The sequence below is a fragment of the Poecilia reticulata genome, chromosome 17, assembly GCF_904066995.2.
Source record: "Poecilia reticulata chromosome 17, P_reticulata-male-v2, whole genome shotgun sequence".
Lineage (NCBI taxonomy): Eukaryota > Metazoa > Chordata > Actinopteri > Cyprinodontiformes > Poeciliidae > Poecilia > Poecilia reticulata.
Window position 1 is genome coordinate 7524159 of NC_088846.1, and position 24895 is coordinate 7549053.

General features: G+C 39.5%; 3 protein-coding genes across 7 annotated transcripts in view; 1 reads left to right on the forward strand and 2 right to left on the reverse strand.

Annotated features, from left to right (window-relative positions):
- Window positions 1-1130: 1130 nt before the first annotated feature.
- Window positions 1131-12329, forward strand: LOC103478930 (protein lifeguard 3). The gene is made up of 12 exons (XM_008433062.3): window positions 1131-1327; window positions 5165-5482; window positions 6551-6618; window positions 8045-8109; window positions 8186-8239; window positions 8347-8397; window positions 8483-8522; window positions 9931-9968; window positions 10041-10128; window positions 10252-10347; window positions 10439-10492; window positions 10577-12329. The coding sequence occupies exons 2-12, from the start codon at window positions 5170-5172 to the stop codon at window positions 10724-10726; spliced, it is 1017 nt and encodes a 338-aa protein (XP_008431284.1). The 5' UTR covers window positions 1131-1327; window positions 5165-5169; the 3' UTR covers window positions 10727-12329.
- si:ch73-71c20.5 (DUF4748 domain-containing protein) lies at window positions 12155-15610 on the reverse strand. The gene is made up of 3 exons (XM_008433061.3): window positions 15515-15610; window positions 15032-15278; window positions 12155-12603 (listed from the first exon to the last, which is right to left on the reverse strand). The coding sequence occupies exons 1-3, from the start codon at window positions 15555-15557 to the stop codon at window positions 12441-12443; spliced, it is 453 nt and encodes a 150-aa protein (XP_008431283.2). The 5' UTR covers window positions 15558-15610; the 3' UTR covers window positions 12155-12440.
- Window positions 15611-16655: 1045 nt separating this feature from the next.
- Window positions 16656-24895, reverse strand: part of col15a1b (collagen, type XV, alpha 1b) — a 46933-nt gene continuing 38693 nt past the window's right edge. For 3 of the 5 annotated variants that reach the window (XM_008433060.3, XM_008433056.3, XM_008433059.3), the window contains 12 exons: window positions 24658-24702; window positions 23062-23143; window positions 22925-22950; window positions 22427-22525; window positions 21727-21871; window positions 21586-21650; window positions 21380-21511; window positions 20815-20913; window positions 19892-19966; window positions 19607-19804; window positions 19353-19468; window positions 16656-18356 (listed from right to left, as the gene is read on the reverse strand). In XM_008433060.3, the coding sequence (XP_008431282.2) occupies window positions 18134-18356; window positions 19353-19468; window positions 19607-19804; window positions 19892-19966; window positions 20815-20913; window positions 21380-21511; window positions 21586-21650; window positions 21727-21871; window positions 22427-22525; window positions 22925-22950; window positions 23062-23143; window positions 24658-24702 (1305 nt within the window). In that variant the 3' untranslated portion in view covers window positions 16656-18133. The remainder of the gene's footprint in view (window positions 18357-19352; window positions 19469-19606; window positions 19805-19891; window positions 19967-20814; window positions 20914-21379; window positions 21512-21585; window positions 21651-21726; window positions 21872-22426; window positions 22526-22924; window positions 22951-23061; window positions 23144-24657; window positions 24703-24895) is intronic. The other 2 variants (XM_008433057.3, XM_081597919.1) reach the window with 1 other exon arrangement.

Consider the following 24895-nt stretch of genomic DNA (forward strand, 5'->3'; position numbering starts at 1 on the left):
CCATTCATGAGTGAGATTTCACTTTTTGTTCCATGCTGTACAACATTCTGAGGGAAACCAAGACCTGGCAGGAGGCACAGTGTGTTCCACACTGTGAGATCAGAGTGTGACACTGCGATGTCAGTGTCTTTATGATGTCACAGTATATATATGATGCCATAGTGCCATTGTGATGTCACAGTGCATTTGTGATGTCACAGTGTCTCTGTTATGTCACAGTGTCTTTGTGATGTCACAGTGTCGTACTCTGATGTCACAGTCTCACACTGATGTCACAGTGCCAGTAATTTGAATATAAACTTCAGGTTCTAAACAGTGAGAAAAACGATACATAACTGCTGAAATACATGCATTTCTCTTTGCACTAATTGTATTTAATTGGTAGACATGGCAACTATAATGTCTCACTTGGGTTTTGCGACTGCATTTGCTTAAGAAACTGAAACGAGCATGTCATATTCCCACATACAGAGCTACATCTCAGGTTAAGATATAAGTAGGGTAAAAGTTTCATAAATCACAACTGTGTTTTCAATCACCTTCTGATCAAACAATTTATGTCAGGCTGGTCTTTAAATTATGTTTTTATTATGTTTGTCTTAATCCAAAGTGATTTAAAAGCTAGTCCAAGAATTTAACATTTTAAGCTACTGATGATCAAATGTTAACAATGTATATGTATAGAATCAAGTACCATGTGGATTCTGCAAATCAGAAACTGATTTCAGTATCTTTACCCTGTAATGCTACAGTAGCATTTTAAGAACCTGTTTGGTGAGAGGTTGTACCGCCCCCTAGTGGAATTGTACCCTGGGTGGTGATGAGTCGTATAGCCCCAAATCCAGAAGCCTTAAGTTGTACTTGATGAATTTTAAGCCTAAATACATGGGATAAACTATATAGTAATAATAGATTCACAGGTTTATACTTAAAATGACTCAAATAAAAGCGTAAAGTAAAAAGAAATCAGAGTCAGGAATATTGTTACTGCTGTTGGAGGTAAAAGAAGGAATAAATCAGGGTGGACTGCTCTGAAACAACCCTGCTAATGTTCATGTAGCTGACCCTGGGTCGAACATGAGGCCCTGTTGCTCCCTCTGCGGGTGTGTGTTGGGTGTGTTTCACAGATTCCTCCGGACTCCACCCATCAGCCGTCCTCGCTCCACAGTTCGTGGAAAACCTTGTCGCTGTTGCTACACATCGGCCCGACTGCTTCTGTCTCGAGGGCTCAAAAGCGACCAGTCTCTTCTGTAAAAGGACCGGAAGTGATCACCTCGAGGGAGATAACTGTGGGAAAATAAGAAGCAGCTGGACGCTTCATAATTCGGTAAGTTGAACCTCGTAGTTTCCATGGCAGCTGATGGGGCCTTATAGGGCTGCATATTCACGGTGGAGTCAATTTTGATGTTTATGGTGAGTTTTCTGAGAGACACCGGGAGCGAGCAGCGCCTCAGTGAGTCACCTGAAAGGCTCGTTTGTTACTTCGTGTTTGGCTCTTCGAACCAGGGTGGAGGAGGAGGACGCTCGAGCCTTCCGACTCAAACTTTATCAGCCATGTTTTTGTCCCACGGTTCAGTCAAAATAAAGTCACTTAAGAAATTATTCCTTCGACAGCAGCTGTTTAGTCTCCTTTCCTGAAACCGTTGTGAAATAGGCAAAATTGCTTATTTGGTAGATTTAATGGCTTCATTTTGCTTCTTGTGTGAATTTATCTGTTTCCCACCATCTCCAACTCAACGTTTTCCCCTGACACGAGACGTACCTTTTGGTTTTGGGACACGTTTGGACTCATAGCTGAGCATAGAACTGGTTTTTGTGAAAACAAATGGGGCTGGTTTCCTAAAGAGCCACAATAAGTCATGACATCATGACTCTGAGCCAGTATGCTGATCTCAGTCTTAGATTAGATAACACTTTAGCAGAATATCTTTATTTTTGAAAGAATAGCAAACATATATAATTTGAGTAAATACAACATGTAGTTTTCTAATAATTTTCATCAAATAAAAAAAAAACTCTCCAAATCTCACTTTTAAAAAGGTAGCCACCCAACATGCTAAACCATGAATTATCTGAGATTAAAAACAGTATTTTGATAGATGAGTTTGGTTTTTCCAGCTGCACCCAGCCCTGATTATTACCCTTACCTAATCTGTAGGATTAAATATGTATAAGTAGACCTATCTAACAGGCAGATTTGAATGAAATTTACATTTGTCAGGCTGGAAAGGGTTACAGAGCCATTATCATCAAAACATGGAGCAGTGGTGAATGTCTTTGGCCTCACCGACCTTTCAGTATTACTCTGAGAGCACATTGATAACTCACCCAGGGGTTCACAAAAGAACCTGTGGCAGCTAAGGAACCACAAGTCCACTTGACTTAGTTGGGGGTGAATATAGCATCTATTTAAATTATCCTGAAGGTGAACGTCCATTCATCAGTTTCTGACCCTAAGCTGTGTACTTTGGTTATACAGCAGGACCATTATTCAAAAGGTACCAAGCAAATCCACCTCCGAATGGCTTAAAAACAAGAAAATAAAGGCTTTTAACGTCGTTGGTTCACTCCATAAAGGACACAGAGGTGGGTAGAGTACCCAAAAATTGTACACAAGTAAGAGAAGAACTACTTCCCAACAAACCTGGGGAGTGTTTGCGACACAGAAATGAACTTTTTCTGACAATCATCTAAAACACAAAATGCATGATTAGTTTGAAAACATAAACGTAGAGGTACGTCTTTGATAGAAAATCTCTTTATTTTGAATCTCAAATTTGACACCAATTGGTTTGACATGAAATGTAAATTCAGGTTATAGAAAAAAAACCCTTTTCATTACTACCTTAAATATTTTACCACTCCTCATTCATGAAAAAATCTTCAACTCTCTATAGCCGTTTGTTAGCTACAGCTAAAAACCTGGACAATAAAAATAAAATTTTTCCTGTGTTAATTTACCTTTTTACACAAAAATAAATTCCTGTTTTACTAATTGGTAAAAAATAGTAACCAATTTCCTAAATTGCTTACTAATCTGTTAAATTAGTAACTATACTATTGAGATGACATTTTGCCATTCCAAATGGCCAGCTTCCAATTATTGAAAAGATCAGATTTATTTATTAATTTAGGTCATTTTTAATTTTTCCATACACATGTAAAATAAAAAATGGGGAAAAACACAAAAAGCCATATTTAAGTTCTTGTCAATGGCAGGAACACAGTGTAGACCAACAAAAGTATAGGTAGAAACACGTGTTCCTCTTTTTTATGCCTAAAGCAACATCACAATAAAAACGTCGCCATCTTTCCTGGATATTTTTCTGAAATAAATCTCCAAGGGACTTTATCAGAGTCTGTAGACAAACGTGTAATGACAACAATCACAATCCAACCTTCTTGTAGTTGCTTAGAAAATTATTTTTGTACGTTTTCTTAAATTTCAACACAGTTTTTGCAATTATTCCACACCCAGAATCATTTGTATGTGACGTTGTAATACAGTAGCCTTAAAGATTATTGTTTTGAATGGATATTTTGATAATCTTAGGAAACATGGCTGATCTTTTTATTTTTTTTTAATGATATTTAATCAGATTGAGGAAATGGATTTTATTGGACGGGAAGTAGGAGAGTTTTCTATTAAATGTTGCACAGTCGCTTGTTCCTGAGTCATCATGACTCAGAACCACATGACGTCGGCTCACAGTGGTGCATTTATTTAAAAAAAAGACAAACAAACAAACAGAAAACCCTCAAGAAAAACTAACTGATATGGTTTGCAACAAGTTTGAAGCTCCACCCTGTTGCTCAAACACGTCTAGAAGCGAAACCTGACGCTCCTCCGTCTGATTCCAGCAACCAACTATAGCTCCGCAGCTTGTTCTGTGACCGCGCTTTTCCAGTTCTAGCAACTGTTTTGTGTCCGGTGGTTGCCTGGCAGCGCACCATGTGACGTCACGACAGCTCTGTGTGTGTGTATTTTCCCCCTAAAAGCCCTGTTAAAAATGAAACCATGCTGCATTTAGATGCCAACATATAAATTTTAAAACCACCCACTAATCTGTTCTTTTTAATAGGTGGCTCTCCTTGTTAGTTTAAATGATATTTCAGGCTTTGCTAAATTTCTTTTCCCCCTTTTTTAAAAGATTTTATTGGAGGTCCATGTGTTTTTAATTAACCACATGCTTATTCGTGTCTACATCCATTAGGATGTTGCTCAGCGTGTTGGAAGTTTTAAATAAAATCTTTACACACACACACACACAGCCAGGCTTGAGTTGGACTCTGTTTTTTATCAGTTGTTTATATCTAAGTATTTGGATTTCCATGATTAATTTGGTCAGTAGGGAAAAGCAAGGATACACCAGTGTGTATTTGTGTCATAATAATGTAGCAGGGTCTCATGGGGGAATCCACTGCTGGGAATGGCTGAAGGGTTACAGGCCTTCCTGTTGAGGCCAGACTTTGTTCTGCTTTCCTCTAAAGACAGAGAAGAGAGGACTGAGGAGCAAAGCACAGAGTCTGCTTCTAGTTGCACATGAACGTCGGCCAGAAAGAAACGTTTTTACATATAAAGAGTCGCTGAAGTTCGATTAGGTAGTTTCAGTTGCTGTGTAAGTGAACTCCCCCTCCTGATAAAGCATATGTGAGAGGAAGAGGGGTGGGAGATGTTGTGGTCATGATAAAGGAAGAGGCTGGTGTGCTAAATTTGGGTTATTCACTATCAACATTATCATTGCAATACCATATTTTTATGGCATCACGCAGGTCTAGAACTGGACGATTTGGTTTTAATGAACTTATGGAATTTTTGTTTTTTTCAAGATTTAATATTTTGGAAATCTGGATTTAAAAAAAATAAAGATTTTAAGCAACGCACGTTTTGGGTTTTCTTATTTCAGAGTGATGTCAGCATGACCGCCATCTTGTTTGACAAGCTTGTTTTACAGCTTCTGTTCATTTGGACTTTGAATTCAGGTCAACTCTGCAACGAAATAAGACTTTTTATTTTTTTTAATCACAAGAATAGTCATGATGTTACCAGATTATGAGGATATCATCAGAATAAAGTCGCAATTTTCTGAGACCTCCGCAGTGTAAAAAAAAACAAACAACAAACTAGAATGAGGATTCTTTGATTCTGCTTCCTCCCCTACAGGCGGCATGTCCAGGTCAGACTACCCTCCAGGGTACGAGAACTCCCATGGTCCAATGTACCCACCTCAGGGCGGGGGCTACCCGCCTCCACCTTCTTATGGCTTCCCCTCCTATGGTGGTCCTCAGCCAGGTCAGCCTTTCGCTCCCTATCCAAGCGACCCAAATGCCCCTCTGTTCCCGGGCCAGCCAGCGGGGTATCCTGCCGCTCCGTACCCAGGACAGCCTCACCCTGCAGGACCTCCAGGATCGGGCTACCCTGCCCCACCACCAATGCCTCCAGTCATGCCCCCCATCATCCCATCAGGGGTTCTGAGCTCAGGTAAGGGGCCGTTTATCTTACTGTTGTCCTGCAGAACATGCAAAGCATTTGACTTCTTTGAAATTGTCCACGTTTTATCAACAACACAAAGCAACCTTGTTGAAACAGTGTAATTTAAAGTCTTAAAATGTCTTAAATTTATAAATTAGAACTTTATTCACAGGTCTTATATATTCATATATTCTTCTAAATGTATGTTTTTTTCTCCAGGACTTTTCTGTCAGGCAAAAGTTTTGAGTTGAACACACACATCTTCATTGCAATCTGAAACTAACTGCTAATCTACCGTTGCTAACAAGCTAGCTAGCTTTTTGTGTCTATCATTGGTAATGGTCTTGACAGGGATCAGAAAGTGATTGCCACTCGAGTTGAAACCCAGCACACGCGACATGACGGCCACAAAAAGTCCAACATTTTTCTACTTTCTCGTGTTGAATAGCAACCACCAAGCAAAATTTCAGAAGCACGAATGTCATTGATCACTTGGCTACGACGGGATATTAGGGCTATTGTAGATGGAAATAAAAAAGAGTAGTACATTTCTGGCAAAAAAAAATCAGACATTTTCCAGAAAAACTCAGAAATTGATCTCAGAAAGTTTCTGTAAAAAAAAAAAAAACTTCAAAATTTGAGTTTCAAAATTTCCAAAAGTGTAAAAAAAAATTTTCTTGCATGTTTTCTTTTCTAGAAAATTTCTGAGATGAATATCAAAAGTTTAACATTTTTCTTGCAAATTTTTTTGACTTTCAAACTCGGAAACATCCTTGTTCTAGATAAATTCAGATTTTGGGTGGGGGAAATTTGCTCTTTTTGTTTTCTATCTACAATGGCCCTAATATGTCGTCATTCTTAGCTGGAGGACATTGCAGAGAAAATAAACAGAGGAATCAACATCGCTGTCCGTGTGTCAAGCTGGGCCATTGTAGCACACGAATGTTTTATTCTAAACTCTTGAATTACGCCGTTTTCAGCTGCGTCACGTTTTGTTGTGATCTGACCCGAGTGCATTCCTTTCATCTCTGATTTTAGTGACATTATATTTCTTCTTCTTTTCCATGAATAAAACAGACGAGGAGTTCGCGGCGAGCGGCAGCAGCTGGGACGACATGAGCATTCGGCATGCCTTCATCAGAAAGGTGAGGAATGGGTGAGGAAGGCCAGGCCTGGCTCTCTGACGAGCCGCAGCTGTTTCTGTTTTACGCAAACATGTTGTTTAGTAGGCGCAGCGTTTTCCACACAGCTGCTCTCCAGCTCTAGACGAAATAATAGTAGACACTCCCTTTGCTGTTCTTCAGTCCCATGTACATCTAGGTTTATCAGACGCTTGTTTTAAATGGAGTGCATTTATTTATCAGGGTTTTTGTCCTTTACGCTCCCTTTAGCATAAACACACATGACGGGAGGCCAGGGAACTTGGCTCGTTTATGAGATGTTATTGCTTTGGAGAGGAGCAAGGAAGTTCAGCAGTGACACAAATTTGATGTTTTTTTTTGTTTGTTTTTTTAGATTTTATTTTTCTTCCCATTTCAATCAAGAATGAGTATAGAAGAAATAAAAAGTCTGTCGCCTGTTGAACTCTCTTTAAGCTTTCCTTGCTGCGAGTGAGTCTTATTTTGTTGGACTTCCTGAAACTCTTCTTTCTGTTAAATTACGTCCAGAAGCAACTTCCTGCTTTATGTCTAAAGCAAAAATAAGAACTACTTCAGCATTCTAATTAGATTTATTTCAGTTAGATTTTCAGATAATATATGTGGCCCCTCTTCAAAAATATAGAACGTTTTTTGTTGTTGTTGTTGTTGTTATAAGGCTAAAACGAGCTGAGTCCAGTGGTAGGGATGCTAGGCCATGTCTTTGAGTTAAAAAATGTTTTAAGCTGACAGGAAATTTGAAAATACCACCTGGGAAGATGTTATTAACAATACCTAAACACCAACTATAAGGTCTCAACAAAAGGCAAACATAAAAAAAAAAAAATCCAATTAAAATAGATTTTTTTTGTACTGTAGTTGTTTCATCCAAATGAAAGTCTGGGTTATTGAGTTTGTGTGAATAATGATTAAAAAAAAACTTTCACCAAAGAGATCTCTTTAGTGAATTCTAAAAATAAAACTATAATAAACAAATGATGCTTAGCTTGACTACCCTAAAGTTGTCAACTTTTCTTTCTTCTGGCTTGCTAATGTTTTCCAGTTTCATGTCCAAAACTGAAAATACTTGAAATGCCATGAAAAGCTGATGAACAGTAGTCCTACCATAGGCACTGAGTTACAGTATCGTACACTAAGTGCTCTAAGTGCATCAGCAAACCATTAACAGGACGTTGTATTATTCATACTTCTTTATGGACGATACTAAGTGGCGTTTTTCATGTTGTCAGATGAACATCACTGTACATCGCTTCAATATTTTTTTTTCTCACAAATTACAACTTGTGAATCATTTTCACGCAAACTTTTACCTCGTTTCCTTTTTTTTTTTTTTCTCTGTAAAACAAAGCGTGACCTCTTCTGATTGGCTGCTCTTCCAGCCTGCAGTAGAACGGTTTCCCTCTGTGTGTTTCAGGTTTACATGATCCTGGCCTCCCAGCTCCTCCTCACCACAGCCATTGTTGCCATATTCACCTTCGTGTGAGTACGCATCAGCAGCTATTGTTCATCGCCATCGGAGCGTCACCTGTTGCTAACCGCTCCTGTTTCCTCGCAGTTCACCGGTCCGAGATTTTGTACGGAAAAACCAGGCTGTGTACTGGGCGTCATAGTAAGCCTTTCTTTTTTCTTTTTTATTTATTTATATTTTTTACATGCTTTAAAGCAGTATGTTGGAAGAAAAGTGAATATTAATTATTGTGTTTGTTTAATTTAAAGTGCTGTATATTTCATCACCCACCTTGTGTTGGTTTGCTGTAAAGGCCCACGGTGAGTTTTATAGGAAAATAAACATTTGTGTAAATAATCACCACTAAGTACTAAAGCCGCCCTGTTTATGCTTTTACCCCTTCAGGAGGAAGTTCCCATGGAACATTATTCTGCTGCTGATCTTTGTGAGTTCATCTTCTCACAGTTTATCAGAAACCGGAATCAGCTTCCTGGACTGACCTAGAGTTTATTCTTAGATTCAATCGTAGAAGCGCTCTACGTAAAGGTTTCCACGTTCTTCGACCAGCGTAGCCTTCAGTGCTAGAGGTTTAGCCATGACTCGGCAGCAGCCCCCCTGCTGACAATTTGAACTTTGCTTCGTTGTCTCCGTTTTATCTACTCAACCAGCAAAAATGATGCAGCTTTCTCACTCAGCGGTGCCACATGGGTTGATACGACGTAATATTTTGTCACTTTGCTACAAAGATCGTCTGGCGACAAGAGAAAAAAAAAAAAAAAAACTCGTCACCACGAGTTGTAATAATTAAGTTGTGGTCATAAATTAAACAAGTTGTTCCCACAAGTGGCCACAATTTATTCCTTTCTTTTCTCCCATGTCACCAGACAGACTGTGCTTTGCATATGGGTGTATAGATTTAGTTTGTTTTTTTTTAGAATTTAGTGTAATAGAACAACACAAAGTTGCACATTTTTGTTTGTGAAACATATTCATGATTGTGAAGGCAATCTGAATGTCATATCTGCCCTCAATACAGCGAAGCAGCGCTCGTTCAGAGCTGCAAATGTTACATAACCTTTAAAAAAATAATAATAAATTTACATTTTTATAAATGTCTGCTTCAGGATATTTGATGTCATTTTTAGAGAATCCAATTGTCTGTGTGATTTCAGAGGATGATGTGGCAATTTGTGGAAAATTTTGGGAAGCACATAGTTTCCAGTTTAGTGTAAAAAAAAAAAAAAGATCTAAAAATAGCATTACTAGTATTTTTGGAATCACTTTGTCATGGGAAATCAACTTATTACATGTAGAAAAAAAACAACCCCAGATAAAACCAGCATTTGTTATTAAATTTATATTTAAAGCTGTAAGTTCTTTATTATTTCTGAGCCAGAGATGAGACACTATGATGGATCTAAATCAAAATTTCAAAACACTTGGAAAAAAATGCTGTTCAGATTCAAACCTCCTGAGTTTCTGGGAAGAAGAGATGAAGGTTTCAGTGTCTAGATGTTTAAAACAGAGCAGCAATAAACTGTTGCATAACAACACATTCAGATTGTATCTTCAAAAAAAAAAAAAAAAGTCAAATTATCTTGAATTTTTCTTCCACTTCACAACATGTACAACTTTGTGTTTGTTAAAAAATAGAAAAAAATCTTATTAAAATAAGTTGAAGGTTGTTTTATCGTGACAAAATGTGAACAAACTCAGCAAGTGTTTTCTTTTACAAATCAAATAACGTGTTTTAGTTTTATGATCGGTTGGTTTCTCCAGCGTTTATAAAAACTTCACAGTGCATTGTTGTTCATGCTTTTACTTCCCCCCCTCCCCCCCTCCCTCTGTCTCAGACTCTGGCTCTGTCTTACATGACTGGAACAATCTCGAGGTAAGAAAAACAAATAAACAGTAAAAGTCTGTTTTTATCCTGAGTACTAATCCAGTTTCTTTCTGGATTTAGTTACTACGACACAAAAGCTGTGTTTCTGGCTCTCGGGATCACTGCTGTTGTGTGCATCTCTGTCACAGTCTTCTGTTTCCAGACAAAGGTGTGTGCGTGCGTGCGTGTGTGCGTGTGTGTGTGTGTGTGTGCGTGCGTTTCTGCTTTACGAAGCTGCTTCAGGAACACATTTTTAACCGGCCGGTTTCTGGTTTCTGGTTCCACCCTCCAGGTGGATTTCACAAAGTGCCAGGGCCTCTTCTGTGTCCTCGGGATTGTCATGTTTGTGACCGGCATCATCACAGCCATTGTGCTTTCCTTCAAATATGTGAGTCTGAGTTTACATCAGGGTAAAAATCCGATTTCATAAGCAGAACCTATCGGGCTTCAGAATCTCCTAACTGACGCTTGTCTTGCAGATGTATTGGCTTCACATGCTGTATGCGGCGATAGGAGCCGTAGTGTTCACTCTGGTGAGTGTTTATTTTCTTTATTAAATGATTTTACTCCCTGCCTTCTTACTGTCTTGCTGTTAATGCATCTGTGTGTGTTTGTAGTTCCTGGCATATCACACTCAGCTCCTGATAGGAAACAGGAAGCACTCCATCAGTCCGGAAGAGTACGTCTTCGCCGCCCTGTCCATCTACGTGGACATCGTCCAGATCTTCCTGTTCCTGCTGCAGATTATCGGATCCGTCACCAAATGATGGGTCCGTCATGGATCCGGGTGCTGGACACCAAATGTTCAGTACCCGTTTTGGATGGGTGCTGGAAAGCAATACGTTGCTTTTTTTTCCTCTGTTACAACTTTTACTTTTTTTTTTTTACTAAACTATAAAAATATATAGCATTTATTAAGCTATTGAACCAATGCAGGGAAAGAATCAAGTGGCTCAATCAGATTTTTGTTACCATGTAGGGAGCTATGAAAACTACTTTTATACTTGTAATGTACATATTTATACTATGCATTCATCATCTAGTGATGATAAACACCCGTTTAAATGCCACATTTATATCACCTATAGCATTACAGATCTATTTTAAAACTTTTCCTACCTTGTTAATGCGCCACATGTCGAGAGTTCAGTTGGAAAACAAAAAAATATTTAAAAATGAGAAAACATAACGTAACTGCCATCATATTTCAGTGTTTTCTACAGATCTCTTACATGTTCTCTAGATCTATCCTGAGATGAAGTTTATAAAGAGTTTACGGAGGCACTAGCCCAGGGCTCCAGTTTTTGAGGGCGCCTCCCAATTTATTTTTTAAATGGATGTTTTGCAAACCTCATACGTTATATAAAACTCGTTGGCACAGATTAGGTGACTTGTATTAATATTGTGGGGTTTCTATGAGTATAATCAATATTCACGTCTTGGATAAGTCGATTTGTTTGGGAACAATGTTTAATTATTGACTTTGTGACGTATTGAGCTTACAATGCATCAGTTAATACATTCGTATTGATACTGTAATTTGCGTTGGTAATTTTTTTTTCTTAATGGAGGGGAAACCAAAGGGTCCCCAACCCAGGGGCCCTCGGACATCCGGCCCTGGATACATCAAATGCTCAAAAATAGATTCCTCATCTTCAGCTTCCTAGGCAACCTGAAGGTTTGAATTGTTCATAATTCCACCTTAACAAAAACCTCATTTCCATCTGAAGAAAAGCATCCTGAGAACATAATGCTGCCACCACTGTGGGAGTGTTCTTTTGAATTGTGACCAAAGGTTAATTTTTCTTTCATTTATACAGCCTTGGATTGGAGTTTCCTCATTGGGCGTTTTGTTTTCCAGTTGAATCTCACTGGGTATGTCGCATGAAAGGTGGGAAAAAAGATGTGGAAATAATAGCTCATATTTTTCTGTCACAACTTGGCATTTTAACAGGGGTGTGTTCACATGATATTCACTGTAGATAGCTGCTGTCTTTTTTTTTTTTCTTTTTTTTTGGAACAACTTACTGACCTGAATATAAGCAAAATCCATGGCAGTTTTTTTTCTTAAACTACTTCATTATGTAAGATGTCCTGTTGTGACGCCATCAGATCAGGTCTCCTCCCTGAGCCAGCTGGGTGGAGTCTCCCCTCAAACAACCAGTGAAATGTTTCAGCTGGTGAAAAAAACCAACTCATTTTCCTGACCGCACCCAGCTGCTGCTCCAGAGCAGAGCTGCATGTAATCCTTTTATTAAAGCGACGGTATCAAACACTCAGCATGTAAAGATCACACAGTCGGTGTAAATACACATCGCTCCTGAAGATAATGTGTTTGCATTTTCATATGAAATAAACTGTTTATGTTTACACCTGGTAGTGCTTATTGTTTACATGTAGCTTTTTCATGAAATCGGTTTTTCTCCACGTGGCTTTAGGCAGAAGTCCTCGCGCCTCTCGGGGCGCGACGGGATTTACACATCACCGGTCCAGCTTGGCGTGCTGGCGATATCGGCTCCCGTCGTATTCGCCCTCGTTGGATCGTTTCATCCGCTGTCTGATCTTCAGCTGCTTCAGGCGGTTTTTGTCCACTTGTCTCTTGGCCAGAATGAAGCCGATGATCCCCGCGGGGAGTCCGATCATCCTGGAGGAGAGGGGAGATATTTTTGGTCAAGCCCGTGAGGTTTACGATCGTCAAATTCACCAGAAACGACCATTTCTGTACAATGACCTACTTCCTGTCCGCCACTTGTTTCTTTAAAGCTACCAGGCAGATCAAATCAAACTTTCAGATATAGTTTGTCGACTGTAAAACTACACGACGGTGTCAGTTTTTGTATTGGTTTTGTTGTAAAATGTTGCTTCGTTGAGATGAAAGCACACGCTTTCGTACTCTGATGAATCTGGTGATGTCACAAAAGGCATAATTTCTCCCCCCCGCCCCCCACCTTGTTTTTTTCCCCTTTATTTGCAGGTTTTAAATCAAGTTTCTTCTTCAAACACACTTACTTGTACTTTATAAATTTGTTTCAGCTGTCATTGACACACTTTAATTCTGGATCATGATGGATCTATGCCTATTCCGGTTTCAGTATTTGCTGATTTTTCTGTTAAGTGTTACTCTAAGTTAGAAAAAAACAATGCTTATTTGCAAACTCTCCCATTGTGGACATCTAAAATATTTGAAAGAAAATGCAGTTTGGAAAGCTGAAATATTAGTAATCCTACTTAACATGGTATCTGCTGGCATTTGGAAAGCAGCCAATCCTGGAGTGCCATGCGTTTTCTTTGATGCTGATTGGCTGTATTTACAGTCTTCCTTATTTCCGAAACGTGGAAAAAAGGAAGATTGTAGATATTCCTGTGCTTAAACATTTCCTAGTGTGTGTATTAATGCATATTAAGGTAAATCTGGTATTTGAACTATTAAAATAGACACTTAAAAGCTTTCTTACAAGGGGTTTCAAGTATGTTTGAATTTTAGTTGTTCATTTAGGCCAGTGGTCCCCAAACTATGGCCCGTGGGCCGGATCCTGCCCACCTCCACATTTGGTCCGGCCCCCTGAACAATACCAGAGAGCATTCAGTTTTTTTTTCATATACCGTATTTTCCGGACTATAAACCGTTTATATGTGGATTTTTCTTCAACCACCAGGGGGCTCTTTAGCAGGAAGTGAATCATTGGAAGTGAAAATTGGAAATGAAAGAAGAAAGCGCCCATTAAAACAGAATTAGGTTTTAATAGGAAATTGAAATTTGAGAATGTTGTTGATCAGTTAAATAGCATTGAGGGGGAAAAGATTTTTTCTGTGAAGAACCCAGAGAGGGTTATTTGGTTATTATTTATTTCATTAATAGTGTTGTTTATTTCCTGACTTTTGTTCTGTGAAGAACCCAGGGAATGTTATTTGATTGTGCTTTCTGGAAAATAATAAATTTTTACATTTAGGTACTCCTGCAATCGTCACACTTTTTCTGTTACAAACTGACTCCGGCCCCCCACCAGAGAAGGGAAAAGTTATGTGGCCCTCACAGGAAAAAGTTTGGGGACCCCTGACTTAGGCATTCAGGAAACAAACCTGTCTTCTTAGCACCTATTTTTAAATAGCATTTTCTAATTGCAGTTATGGATCACATGTTGCATATTTTCAACAAGAAGAAACTCAAGCATCATTTTGAACCAAAGCTCTTTCCACTGTAAATAAAAACTGGTAGCAATCCACAGCATAAACAAAAAAAGCAATGTAGAGCCTTGCATTTCATTAGATTAGCATACAGCAGGTAACTACCGATGCAACAATGGTTATTTTAGATGTTATCAAAGAAATGATGCAAACTAATCAGCAGAATTTTAGGCCTTCAACCAATATTTAACTTATGTTTCTTTTTTTCATTTTAGTGTCATTATTGCAAAAGTCATTGAAGCTACTGTGATAATCTGGGATTTCAGACAGTTGTAATGATGTGTAAACGTGGCAACAATGTATTGCTTTTTCAACTGGAAGCAGCTTATTAGTAGGCCAGGAGCCATTGGCAATAAATCAATCAATTGTTTGATAAATTAAAACGAGCTTAGTAATTTCCATTAGCATGATTTATCGTTTTTCTATTTTCTCTCTGTCCCTTTTTTACCAAAAACTAATTGACTTCAGTCTGGTGTATTGGCCTCAACCAGCCCTTTAACCCTTTTTTGAAGGATAATTTTGTTCAAAGAGACTTAATTCATTTAATAAATGTATCTTTGTTTTATTTTGTAACGTATTGTTGCCTTACCATGCCGTTATCATCATACTAGAAAATTATCTCAAAACAACAATATCGTTATTGTTTACCTCGATAACTTAAGGGACAATGTACCATCCAGCAAAATATGTTATTGTGACATCATCTTTCTCTCTCTGTCGCGCTTTTTATTCATACGGCCAGACGCGGAGAAGAGTGAGCTGGATTAGTATATTGATAATACGTCACAGAAAAATGGACAAATAGTTATACTAATGATGAATGAACTGTTTCTCAGTAAAATATTTGGGGAATAAATAGGTATAAACAGTAAGTTCCGCAGGCTCACCAAGCATATCCTAACTTCAACATAGGGTTCTTGGCCTTCTTCCTGGGGATGTACTCCGGACCTTCCGGCTCTTCCTGCCCGAGTCTGTCTGCAACCTCGTCGGCCGCGTCGGAGCTCTGTGTCGGCTCGGTCCTGGAGCTGGACAGCCCGGCGGCCGGGGAGACAAGAAGCCGCAAACGGTGACACACTATCGGGGTCAGACGACCGTCGTGCGCGAGGAGTCGCCGGCAGGAAGCTCTGTGAAAAGCTGGAACACGAATCCAGTTTTTTAACTTTGCGCAAAATCCATTATCACGGTTTCTTCAGCAAAAAATATTATGTTTATAGCAGGAACAGGAATTAAGTCAGTTAAAAACAATACAAACAAGCTACGTAAGTAATACAAGATAAATTATGTTACCCTGGTAATATCTAGTCCTAATACCAAAAAAAAGTATATAGTCTGTCCTGAATGTATGCCACTTAAGGATAAAAAGGTTTTACCTGTCAGAGATGCCCTGAGTGCTGTCAGACAGGAGGCAGACATGTTTGTTGAATAACAAGGAAAGAAAAAAAAAAAAAACACGCATGCGCTTTTCTATCCAAACTTGGACTTTCCCCACCTGGTGGACAAATGTCATATTTCGCTTTATGAATTATAAGTCCATCCTTTATCGAGGAAAAACCTTTTAAGAAATTCCATTCAAAAGTGAGAGGGATTCATTTTATGGATTTATTATAGACAGAATGATTCGTTTAAATACTTACTGCAGTTGTGTTTGATAATTGTGGCTTGCTGCTTATTCCTCAGTATAAGACAAAAGGGAAATAGTTCAGTTTTTTTAAAGGAAAAAATGTATAAGTTTGCAAAGCCAAAAATTTGCTAGAAAAAAAATCTGACATTTTTCAGAAGAAAACAAATTTAAGTGTGAAATGTAGAAAATTTGCTGTAGAATAAAGTAAAATAGAATTAAGCTAAAAAAAATAAAATAAAAATAAAACACATTAAACATGGGATAAAAAGCACAGATGCTTTTTATCCCAGAAAGAAGCAATAAAGTTTCAATCATTCAACTCTAATGCTTGGATAAAGTATCACTCTTATAAATATTATTTATATGAATTATATTTAAATACTACTGCACTTTTTTCAAACATTTTTTAATTTCACATTTTCATATTTTTTAAAAACTCAATACTTTGCTTGACAAAACTCAAATTTTAGTAGAATTTATTATTATTTTCTAAATTTCACAAAACTTAGTTTTTTTTGTTCAAAAAGAAAAAAAAATCACAGTAGAAAATTCTAAATTTCTAGCATCCAAAGTGACCAAATATGCTTTGGGGTCATTCTCCAAAAAAATGGACACGGCAGTCACTTTTCACTTCTAACCCTCTCCAGAAGAGAGACGAGCCTCAAAAAGTGACTGTTGTTCAGAGTGCTGTATCTACAAATATTAATAGAAAGTTGAGTGGAAGGAAAACGTGGATGAAAAAAAAGATGCAAAATGGATTAAGAAGATTGCTAAGGGCCACAACATAGAAACGGATCTATATATGCGATTGTATTCCAACTTCTTAAGAAGCAAGTTTTGTACTAAACAAAAGTGTCACTGCTTATAAAAAAAAAAACCAAACCAAAAAATAAAAAATCGGACACTTTATTTAGTGAGCACCAGAAGGTAAGTACAAGAAAGTCAAGTTTTTGTTTCAACAGAAGATACAATCAGACAATAGAACAACTAACAGTCAAGTTCACAGGCAGAACATTTCAATCAAAGCCTGGTGAGGAGATTATCAGTCATTTAGTGCGCTTCATTAAAAAAAGAAAAAGATGTCTACAGTATTACAAAAAAACAACTGGAAATGTCAACAAACACGTACAAGTTCCAACTTCAAACAGCAACCTGTGAATGAATGCTAGAAATGTTTTCCTACTAGGACATACTAATGTATAAATTAAAGAAAATCACAGACTGTTTTTTTTTTCCTAAAAGGTGAACTAATAGATATTGGCAAATTTAGATGAACATCCACTTTATTGTAGCCGTTTCCTTGTTCTGGGAAGATCAATAGTTCAATCGGAGGTTCTACTGTCTTTCCTATTTTGAATAGAGGAATGGGTCAAATTGCCCTTCAGCAGTCAATCTGAAAATGTTACGTCATCACAAAATGATTCTGTTACAATTAGAATGTCAATAGATGCAGTACATAAATTTGTTTGAAAAAGTATTGACAAATTTTTAGAAGAGGAACATTTGCTCTATTTTTTTTCTAGAAAAAACAATTATTTTAGAATTTCTTTTTTATTTTTTTTAGAAAATCTTTTTTCACATTTTTTTCAAAAAAATTTTTGGGGGGGGAAAGTTGGAAAAAAAAAATCTTATTTTGTAGAAGTTTTGGTTTGATTTTTCATTTGTATTTTGTGAGATTATGCTACTGCAATAGAAGCAATATGTTTTATGACATTTTTTTTACTTGTGGTGTTATAAATGTAGGATGACTGTGTCGTCATCCTACATGAGTTTCCTCTTTTTGTCCAATATGTTTCGTCAGACCTTTAAGATGTGAAACTTCACTTAAGTTTGAAAGCAGGAAAACAGAGACTTTGTCTTATCGGACCAGACCAGACAAGACCAGACCAGACCAGACCAGACAAGACCAGACCAGACCAGACCAGTGACTTGGTGGTTTTATTTACAGCAGTTCTGCTACGTTTCTCTACTAGTTTGCCTGTAGAGCAGGAAAACAAAGAAGCCCCAGAAACAACGTAAAGCTGGCAGCTCTCAAACACTGACAATGTTTTTTTCATTATTTATTATTATTATTTATTTTATTTTTTTACTGTGTTAAGACACTACAAAAATAACTGAGCTCTAGATATGGACGGACATGCTGAGCTGCTGTCTCACACCGCCTTTCAGGTGGGAACTAAACACAAAAATAAAACAATAACAACATGTATCAATGTGTGTGTGTGTGTGTGCGTGTGTGTGTTTCATGTGCCTAAATGTGTTTTTTCCCCCCCCAATCATATTTCCCACTTTCAACATGCCTGCATGTGTGTTAATATGCGTGTGTGTGTGTGTGTGTGTGTGTGTGTGTGTGTGTGTGTGTGTTTCTTCAGGTTCTCCTTTGGGGTGTGTTTCCCACGTATGTGTTCTCTATACACAGCACTGCGTAGTGGTTGGAGCAGGAGCGGGGGTGTTGTCCCAGCAGCCGGCCCGTCTGCAGCAGCGCCGCCTGGCCCGTCACCGCCATGTCGTCCGTTCGCCACGCCTCGCAGTAGTTGGCGGTCAGGCGGGTGCCCACCGTGCTGGAGCCGTGCCACACCAGCTTCTCTGGCCTGCAGGGGGCAGCAGCGTCAGAACTGAAATGCTCTCCCTCTTAACTTTTCATCAGATGGGCTGCTAACAATATTTGAACGGATTATATTCACTGTGGAATTTTTTTAAAAAATCTATACTTTAATGAGGAAACAAAAAAAAATTCACCTTTAGCTGTAAGTTTTTTAATTAATTACCTACTTGCTGTATTTTCTTATTTACTAAGTCAGTTACTTACTAACCCGTCTAAACTATCTTACCAATTTACTTACTAAGTTTGTTGTTTATTTCTTCACTTATGTGCCACTAAGCAGAACATGTTTGTTACCAACATTTTTACATTTCTTCTCAATTCCTTACTCATTTATTTCCATATATATTCAATTCTACTTATATATTACTGGTATAATGATTATACTAGCAGTGCACCGATTGCAGTTTTCTGGCCAATCGCAGATTACCGATTTTTAAAAAAAGACTGACTCGCCGATTCCAATTTTGGCCGATAGCAATTTATTTTAGTCTGAAATGTTGCTAAATATAGCAAAAAGTTGCTGACTTGGTAACAGTGGGGGGACTGTTGTTAACTCCAAGCATTAACATGGTGGGCCGTTCTATCAGTCAAACCTTTCACACGGGAGAGCAGAAGAGCACAGTGGGTGGCTTTTAGATCTTTAGTGAGGTAGATAATATTGGTGGATAAAATCGGCTTCACATGTATCGACCGATTGTCAATCACAAATTGAAAGAAATCGGCCCGACAGATCGACTGGCCAATAAATCGGAACACTCTTAGACCGTGCTATGTTTTTCATGCAAGCTTTTAGCTTTGGAAAAACTTCATTTCTTCTCTCTATTGTGCTTCAGTTCAATAATCTGGAGTTAAAAAATGTTGGCAGTAAAAATGACTAGTCTGGATTATTGATATCTTTAATCTTCCGCATGTACCACATTTTCTCTGCTGTGGCTTCCCATTAGCTGTATATGCTTGGTTGCTAATGCTAACTTCCACTCACCATGCTGGCTCGGTCATTATGTTGCGTCCATCGAAAGAATAAATGGGTGTCAACGGGTTGAACATGCCCGCATTCTCAGAGAATATGGAGGCCCAAGTGCTGAACAATATTTCCCCCTGAGAGAAGCGGAGGGGGGGAAAAAAATACATTTGAAAATACAATAAATTTAAAGCAGTCATTTAAAAAATATATACTAAAAGAAAACCAAAAATCTAAAAAAAAAAAAACCTGGACTAAGAAGAGCATTTCCTCACCCTCAGATTAACCACCGGCAGGTTGTCACGGTCAGCCTTCCGTACTATGGTCGCCAAGTCCTGGAGGTGTGATGACAGGAAGGCCCTGTAGGTGGCGGTAAGCCCCACGGAGCGCGCCTGCTGGTAGCACTGGAAGTCTGCCCCGCGAATGCCGCGCATGTCGCCTTTGAGCGGAGCATTCAGCGCCACGAGATGGAGCTAAATTCAGACAAGGAGGCAAAGAGGAGGAGAGATGAGCGGTAGAGAAAGGCGAAGACGACTCAGTGCGCCATCTGTTCCACTCACTCCAGGTACGGACTCAATGGTCTGTGGCAAGATATTGTAGCTGGGCTGGTATCCCCTGCTGCCGTCCTGCAGCTCCTGATCAACAGAAACAACAAAACCAGGCGGTTTACGCAGCGTGACGTCAAGGTCCCGCCCCCATCTCCCTGCTGGAGGGCAGAAAGATGCTCCCCAACAACAACCAAAGCTTTTATCTGTTAAGTTGTCGCGTTAAACCTTAAATTTACGCCTCATATATATAAAAAAGGGACGCAGTGTTTTGCCACACTATGACAACTAGATAGCAAGATCAGTAAAACGTTTTAATTAAGAAAAGAAAGAGACTGAGAGGGAAGTAGTTCAGTTATTCATGTTTGATTTTGAAGCCGTAACATGTAGATGTGACGTGGAATTCGGTGTGTTTTGGTTCAGTTAGAAACTAAGAAAAAAGGCAACCTGCTCACCAACTCTGACATTTCATCAGTAGAGCAGTAATAGCAGCGGTAGCTAATCAACCACAGCGGTCACTTATTATTAATCGCAAAATAAACATTAAGGCTAAAAACATAACACTGTAACGGGCGTAATGTTCCGTTCTTTGTGTGCGAAATATTTGAGTTTTTTGGTGTTGAATCAATTGCTATGGCAACGAGTCTGCATGTAGCGTATCCGAGACAGAGAGCAAGAAAAAAAATGGTTTTTGAAGCACTTTTAACAGTTCTTTGGTGAAGTTTGTCCCTTTCCTGTGACTCACTGCACTAAATTAATAACATCTACATCTCCAGATTTAATTTAGTTAAAGAAATTGTTCTACCGCAGCAGCGCGGCTACGGGTAGCCTGTAGAAGAATAGTCTTTCTGCCCTCCAGCGTTGTGCGCATGTGCAAACTTTGCGGATAAAAACAAATAACATGCACAGTGTGTGTATATGTGTGTGTTTGTATGAACCTGGCTGTGAACTCTTTGTGGTCTGCTCCAATCCCCTGCTCTGCTCAGAGCCTGAGACGCTTCTGATGAGGAAGCTCCGTTTTGAATCAGCTCTCCAAGCTAAAAACAAAAAAACAAATGTAAGGTTGTTTATCATTTTATGAGAAAAGTGTTTCCAGTCATCGCGAACAGACAGAAGCTATTCACAGTCACCTTTACTGTGATATTATGGGAGAATTATAGAACAGATTTAGCAAAATCACAAATGCACATCCAGTCTCACAAGAAGACGAAAAATAAATAGAACAAAGAGCGGAGGATAAATGACTAAAGCCACAACCTTAAAAAAATATTGTATTTTATGAGACCAACACCAATTAGAGGATGACTGGGGAGGGAATAAAAACACAGGGTATTTATCATGTTTTCAGAATTAAAATCTGAAAGTTTCACATTTGACATTTGATGTGACTAATGGGTAAAACCCAACAGCGGCATCTTTCCAGCTGTAACTCTCAGACGCCATCTAATGCCAGGTGTACAGTTGAGACGGCAGCTCAGAGGAATGTAAATCTGCGGTACAAACCTGGATTTTGCGCCACCCGTTGCGGGCCCTGATGTACAGCTCTCCTCCTCTCTCGGACACGTACGCCAGCGTTCCCTCAGCGGCTCTCTGGGTCTCTCTGGTGAGAGCCTTGACGGTCTTGTAGGTCGTCACCTGACCACACACCATCACAACGTCACTGCCGGTGCTTTCCGGTGCTTTCTAGCGCTTTGGATTAGCCATCTTACCATGTTAGCGTAGCCTGGAGATCCTGGTGGACCGGGAGGACCTGGAGGACCAGGGACACTGACGTCTGAGGAGAAGATATGCAGCATGATTACAGACGTACACCTCAGTTCCTCCTGAATCTCTTTGTGTCAAACATTTACCAGATCCATATTCGGGGGCCGGTCCCGGGGGTCCAGCAGGGCCAGGCGGGCCTCGGGGTCCAGGTTTTCCGAGCCCCGGAGCTCCGGGTTGACCAGAAGAACCAGCCGGACCTGGGGGACCTACAACAGACTCCCCCTTTGGACCCTGAAGACACAAACACAAAGATGAATGGATTACGTTAAGAAAGCGGTGTGGGGTTTTTGTCCAACACTCTCTTACATTTACTTAATTATAACATTTTAATGGGTTTGATAGTGATACACGATACATCGGCACCAACATTGGTATCAGACAATATTAGTCATATTTTTAACTCATCAGCAATACAACTGATATTTGTTTCCATCTTGTTGCTGTCTGTTTCTGGTCTTTTTTTCCTCCAAAAGTGTCAAAATAGTTGATAAATATATAATATCAGTAAGTATCGGTTATCAAACCAAAACAGCAACATTAATATTGGCTATCGATATCGGCCCAAATTTTGCATCTCCGGTTTTTGATAATAAGCAGCAGCTTCGATGTACATCCTGCTCAGGTTCAACATCATTTTTCAAATGTTTTAAAATTCAGTGTTAAAAATGGAATGAAATATTTCTCCATACAGTTTGATCATCGTAACTCTTCGTGAGTTCTGGCGACTGGCGTGAGCAGGGAACAGAACCAAAGTTTGATCCGTTTTTCGATTCGAGCTGAACCCACCACAAGTCCGGATTTCCCTGGAAGTCCTGGAGGACCGGGCAGGACCGAGTCGCCTTTTTCTCCCTTTTCACCTTTGACCCCCAGATCGCCTTTAGCTCCCTGAACGGCAGAAAACAGTTGAGCAAAACAAAACTAAAACGATTTCATCTTAAGTAAACATCCTCAAATCAAACACTGGACTTTCTAATTTGCTTTTATTTAAATCAAAGATGACTTTATTTGAAAGTGTTTCATTTACACATCCTTACTGGGTGCATGTGATAACAGTGGATTGTGATGTACGATTAGCACATGCAGCTAATGGGCTCGTTGTTCGTCTTCCACGTTCTGATCACCTGAAGCTGCTAAACTTCGTCTAAAGCAAATCTCAGCTCGTTTCCTCACGTTCTTTGCGTGTCGCTCTGAACAGGAACGCGTCAAAAACGTGACAACGATTTCTCCTCCACTGCTTTATCTGATTGTGTCTGTTGGAGATGTGCAAGAGAGGCTTTCACTCACCTCTACCGCATCAGGTGACGTGGGTGCTGGCGGGAAACAGGGTCATAATACGGTGTGCCGTGAATAAAAAAAGAAAGCAACAAGTTGAAGGGATGCAGATTCAGAGGCTGCTGCTGCAGGAATGAGACGGATCTTACCAGGCGTTCCGGGCTCACCGGGCATCCCTTCGTCGCCTTTGTCTCCTTTAAGTCCCACAGAGTCTCTCTTTGTGACCGACTCCTACACACACACACACATGTTTGCGTGACTATCTTTGTGGGGACTTTACTTTGACTTCCATTCATTTCTACAGCCTAAATCTTACCTTTACCCTTTTTCTAACCCTAACCATCACATACCTAACCCTAACCAAAACTCAATTCACACCTTAGTCCTAAATCTGACCCCTGACCCTAAAACTGGATTTCCTGTTTTAGGGTCAGGGGTCTAATTGGTCCCCACAAGGCCAGGGGTCCAATTGTGGGGACCAATTGCTCCCCACAAGGTACCAATTGCTCCTTGTGGGGACCAATTGGTACCCACAAGGAGCAATTAGTATGTGTCAGGAAAATCGTCCCCACAAGGTATTACAAACAAACGCACACACACACGCGCACACGCATACACGCACACACACACACATACAGAGGCACATTAATAACCAGATTGCTCAGATTGTGTGCATGGGTTAAACATACGGCTAGACATTAAACGGGGTAAAAAGGGTGTCGATAACGTTGCTGCCAGCCCTGCGAAAAAACTGATTAAACCCAAGAGACAGTTATTGAGGTTAACGCACGGGGAATAAAGCACAAAGGTTTTACAGCGCAGGGAAAATTAGAAATGGTTTGGAGTTAGATCTGTTCCGGGGTTTTTCTCAGAGAATATGAGATACCAGACTTTGCTCTCAGAAACATTCCTTTCAAATATAACTCTGGCTTTACATCACTTTATTAAAGGGACACAACATCCTACAGCAGTTGATCATCAACATAGGGATCCAGTCACAGTGGGTTTTTTTTGTTTTTTTTGCTCGTCAGGCTTTGAGGATATGTTATTCGGCCCACTAGGAATCCCTTTCCAACATGCTAAACAGTAAAAAAAAAAAAAAAAACCCCGACACCAGGAAGAAACCTTACTTATCTACCCAACAGTAAGTTGATCAGAGATGGAGCTCCATCGCTTTTACAACCAAAAAAGATTATTATACATGTCATGCAGTTTCATTCTTTCAGCGACTGATTAAACGATGAACCAACTCTGATTTACATAAACACAAGACATGCTCCTTCCCTTCACTCAGCATTTCTCATCCATGAGCTTTTGAGGAGGAAAAGAGCAGATGAGCTAAGTAGCGATCGGCATGCTCCCCCCAAACACCTCGCATTAACATTTGTCTTTAGTGACTGGACTCGGCTCAACCATCTGTAGCGATGCAGGAATTGATCTTTCTGGTTTCGTTTTGGACAAAAAAAAAAAAATGTTTTCATGTTGCAGGGAATCTGTGCAAGACAAATGTTAAAGCCTGATGCAAAGTAAAACACCACGTCCACATTCACGTGGCTCTATCAGACACCGTTAGGAGAACAGGAAGGGAAGGTAACAAGGAGGGAAGGAGGCACCAGAGAGGTTTCATGCTTTATTTAAAAAAAACAACAACAAAAAACAGACAAAAACCCACACACCACCAGAACCACCAGATGGTCCCATTTCCAACAGGAAGGGACCATTCAGACAGTCCGGTTCAGACTTACTCGTCCCAGTTTGCAGTGCGGTCTGGGGCGCACCGGGAACACTGTCTTTTGGGTTCAAAGGAGAGCAGTGTGAGCAGAGTTTCATTTCAACGAAGCTTTAAGAGTTTTCATCAAAAATGTAGAAATCTAAACTCTCTGCATTGTTAAATACCGTTCATCTTCTGTCCAGTCGGGTATTTAAACGCTCAGACCTGAATGGTAACTAATTTAACTGGCAATAACATCCGGTCTGTATATT

Bases quoted from the DNA above. Each gene is read 5' to 3' on its own strand.
- LOC103478930 (XM_008433062.3), top strand. From the start codon at position 5,170: ATGTCCAGGTCAGACTACCCTCCAGGGTACGAGAACTCCCATGGTCCA. The intron at 5,483-6,550 runs GTAAGGGGCCGT...TGAATAAAACAG, and splicing joins ATCAGGGGTTCTGAGCTCAG to ACGAGGAGTTCGCGGCGAGC. The intron at 8,110-8,185 runs GTGAGTACGCAT...GTTTCCTCGCAG, and splicing joins GTTGCCATATTCACCTTCGT to TTCACCGGTCCGAGATTTTG.
- si:ch73-71c20.5 (XM_008433061.3), bottom strand. From the start codon at position 15,557: ATGTCTGCCTCCTGTCTGACAGCACTCAGGGCATCTCTGACAG. The intron at 15,279-15,514 runs GTAAAACCTTTT...TTCGTGTTCCAG, and splicing joins ACTCAGGGCATCTCTGACAG to CTTTTCACAGAGCTTCCTGC. The intron at 12,604-15,031 runs GTGAGCCTGCGG...CCTCTCCTCCAG, and splicing joins TTGAAGTTAGGATATGCTTG to GATGATCGGACTCCCCGCGG.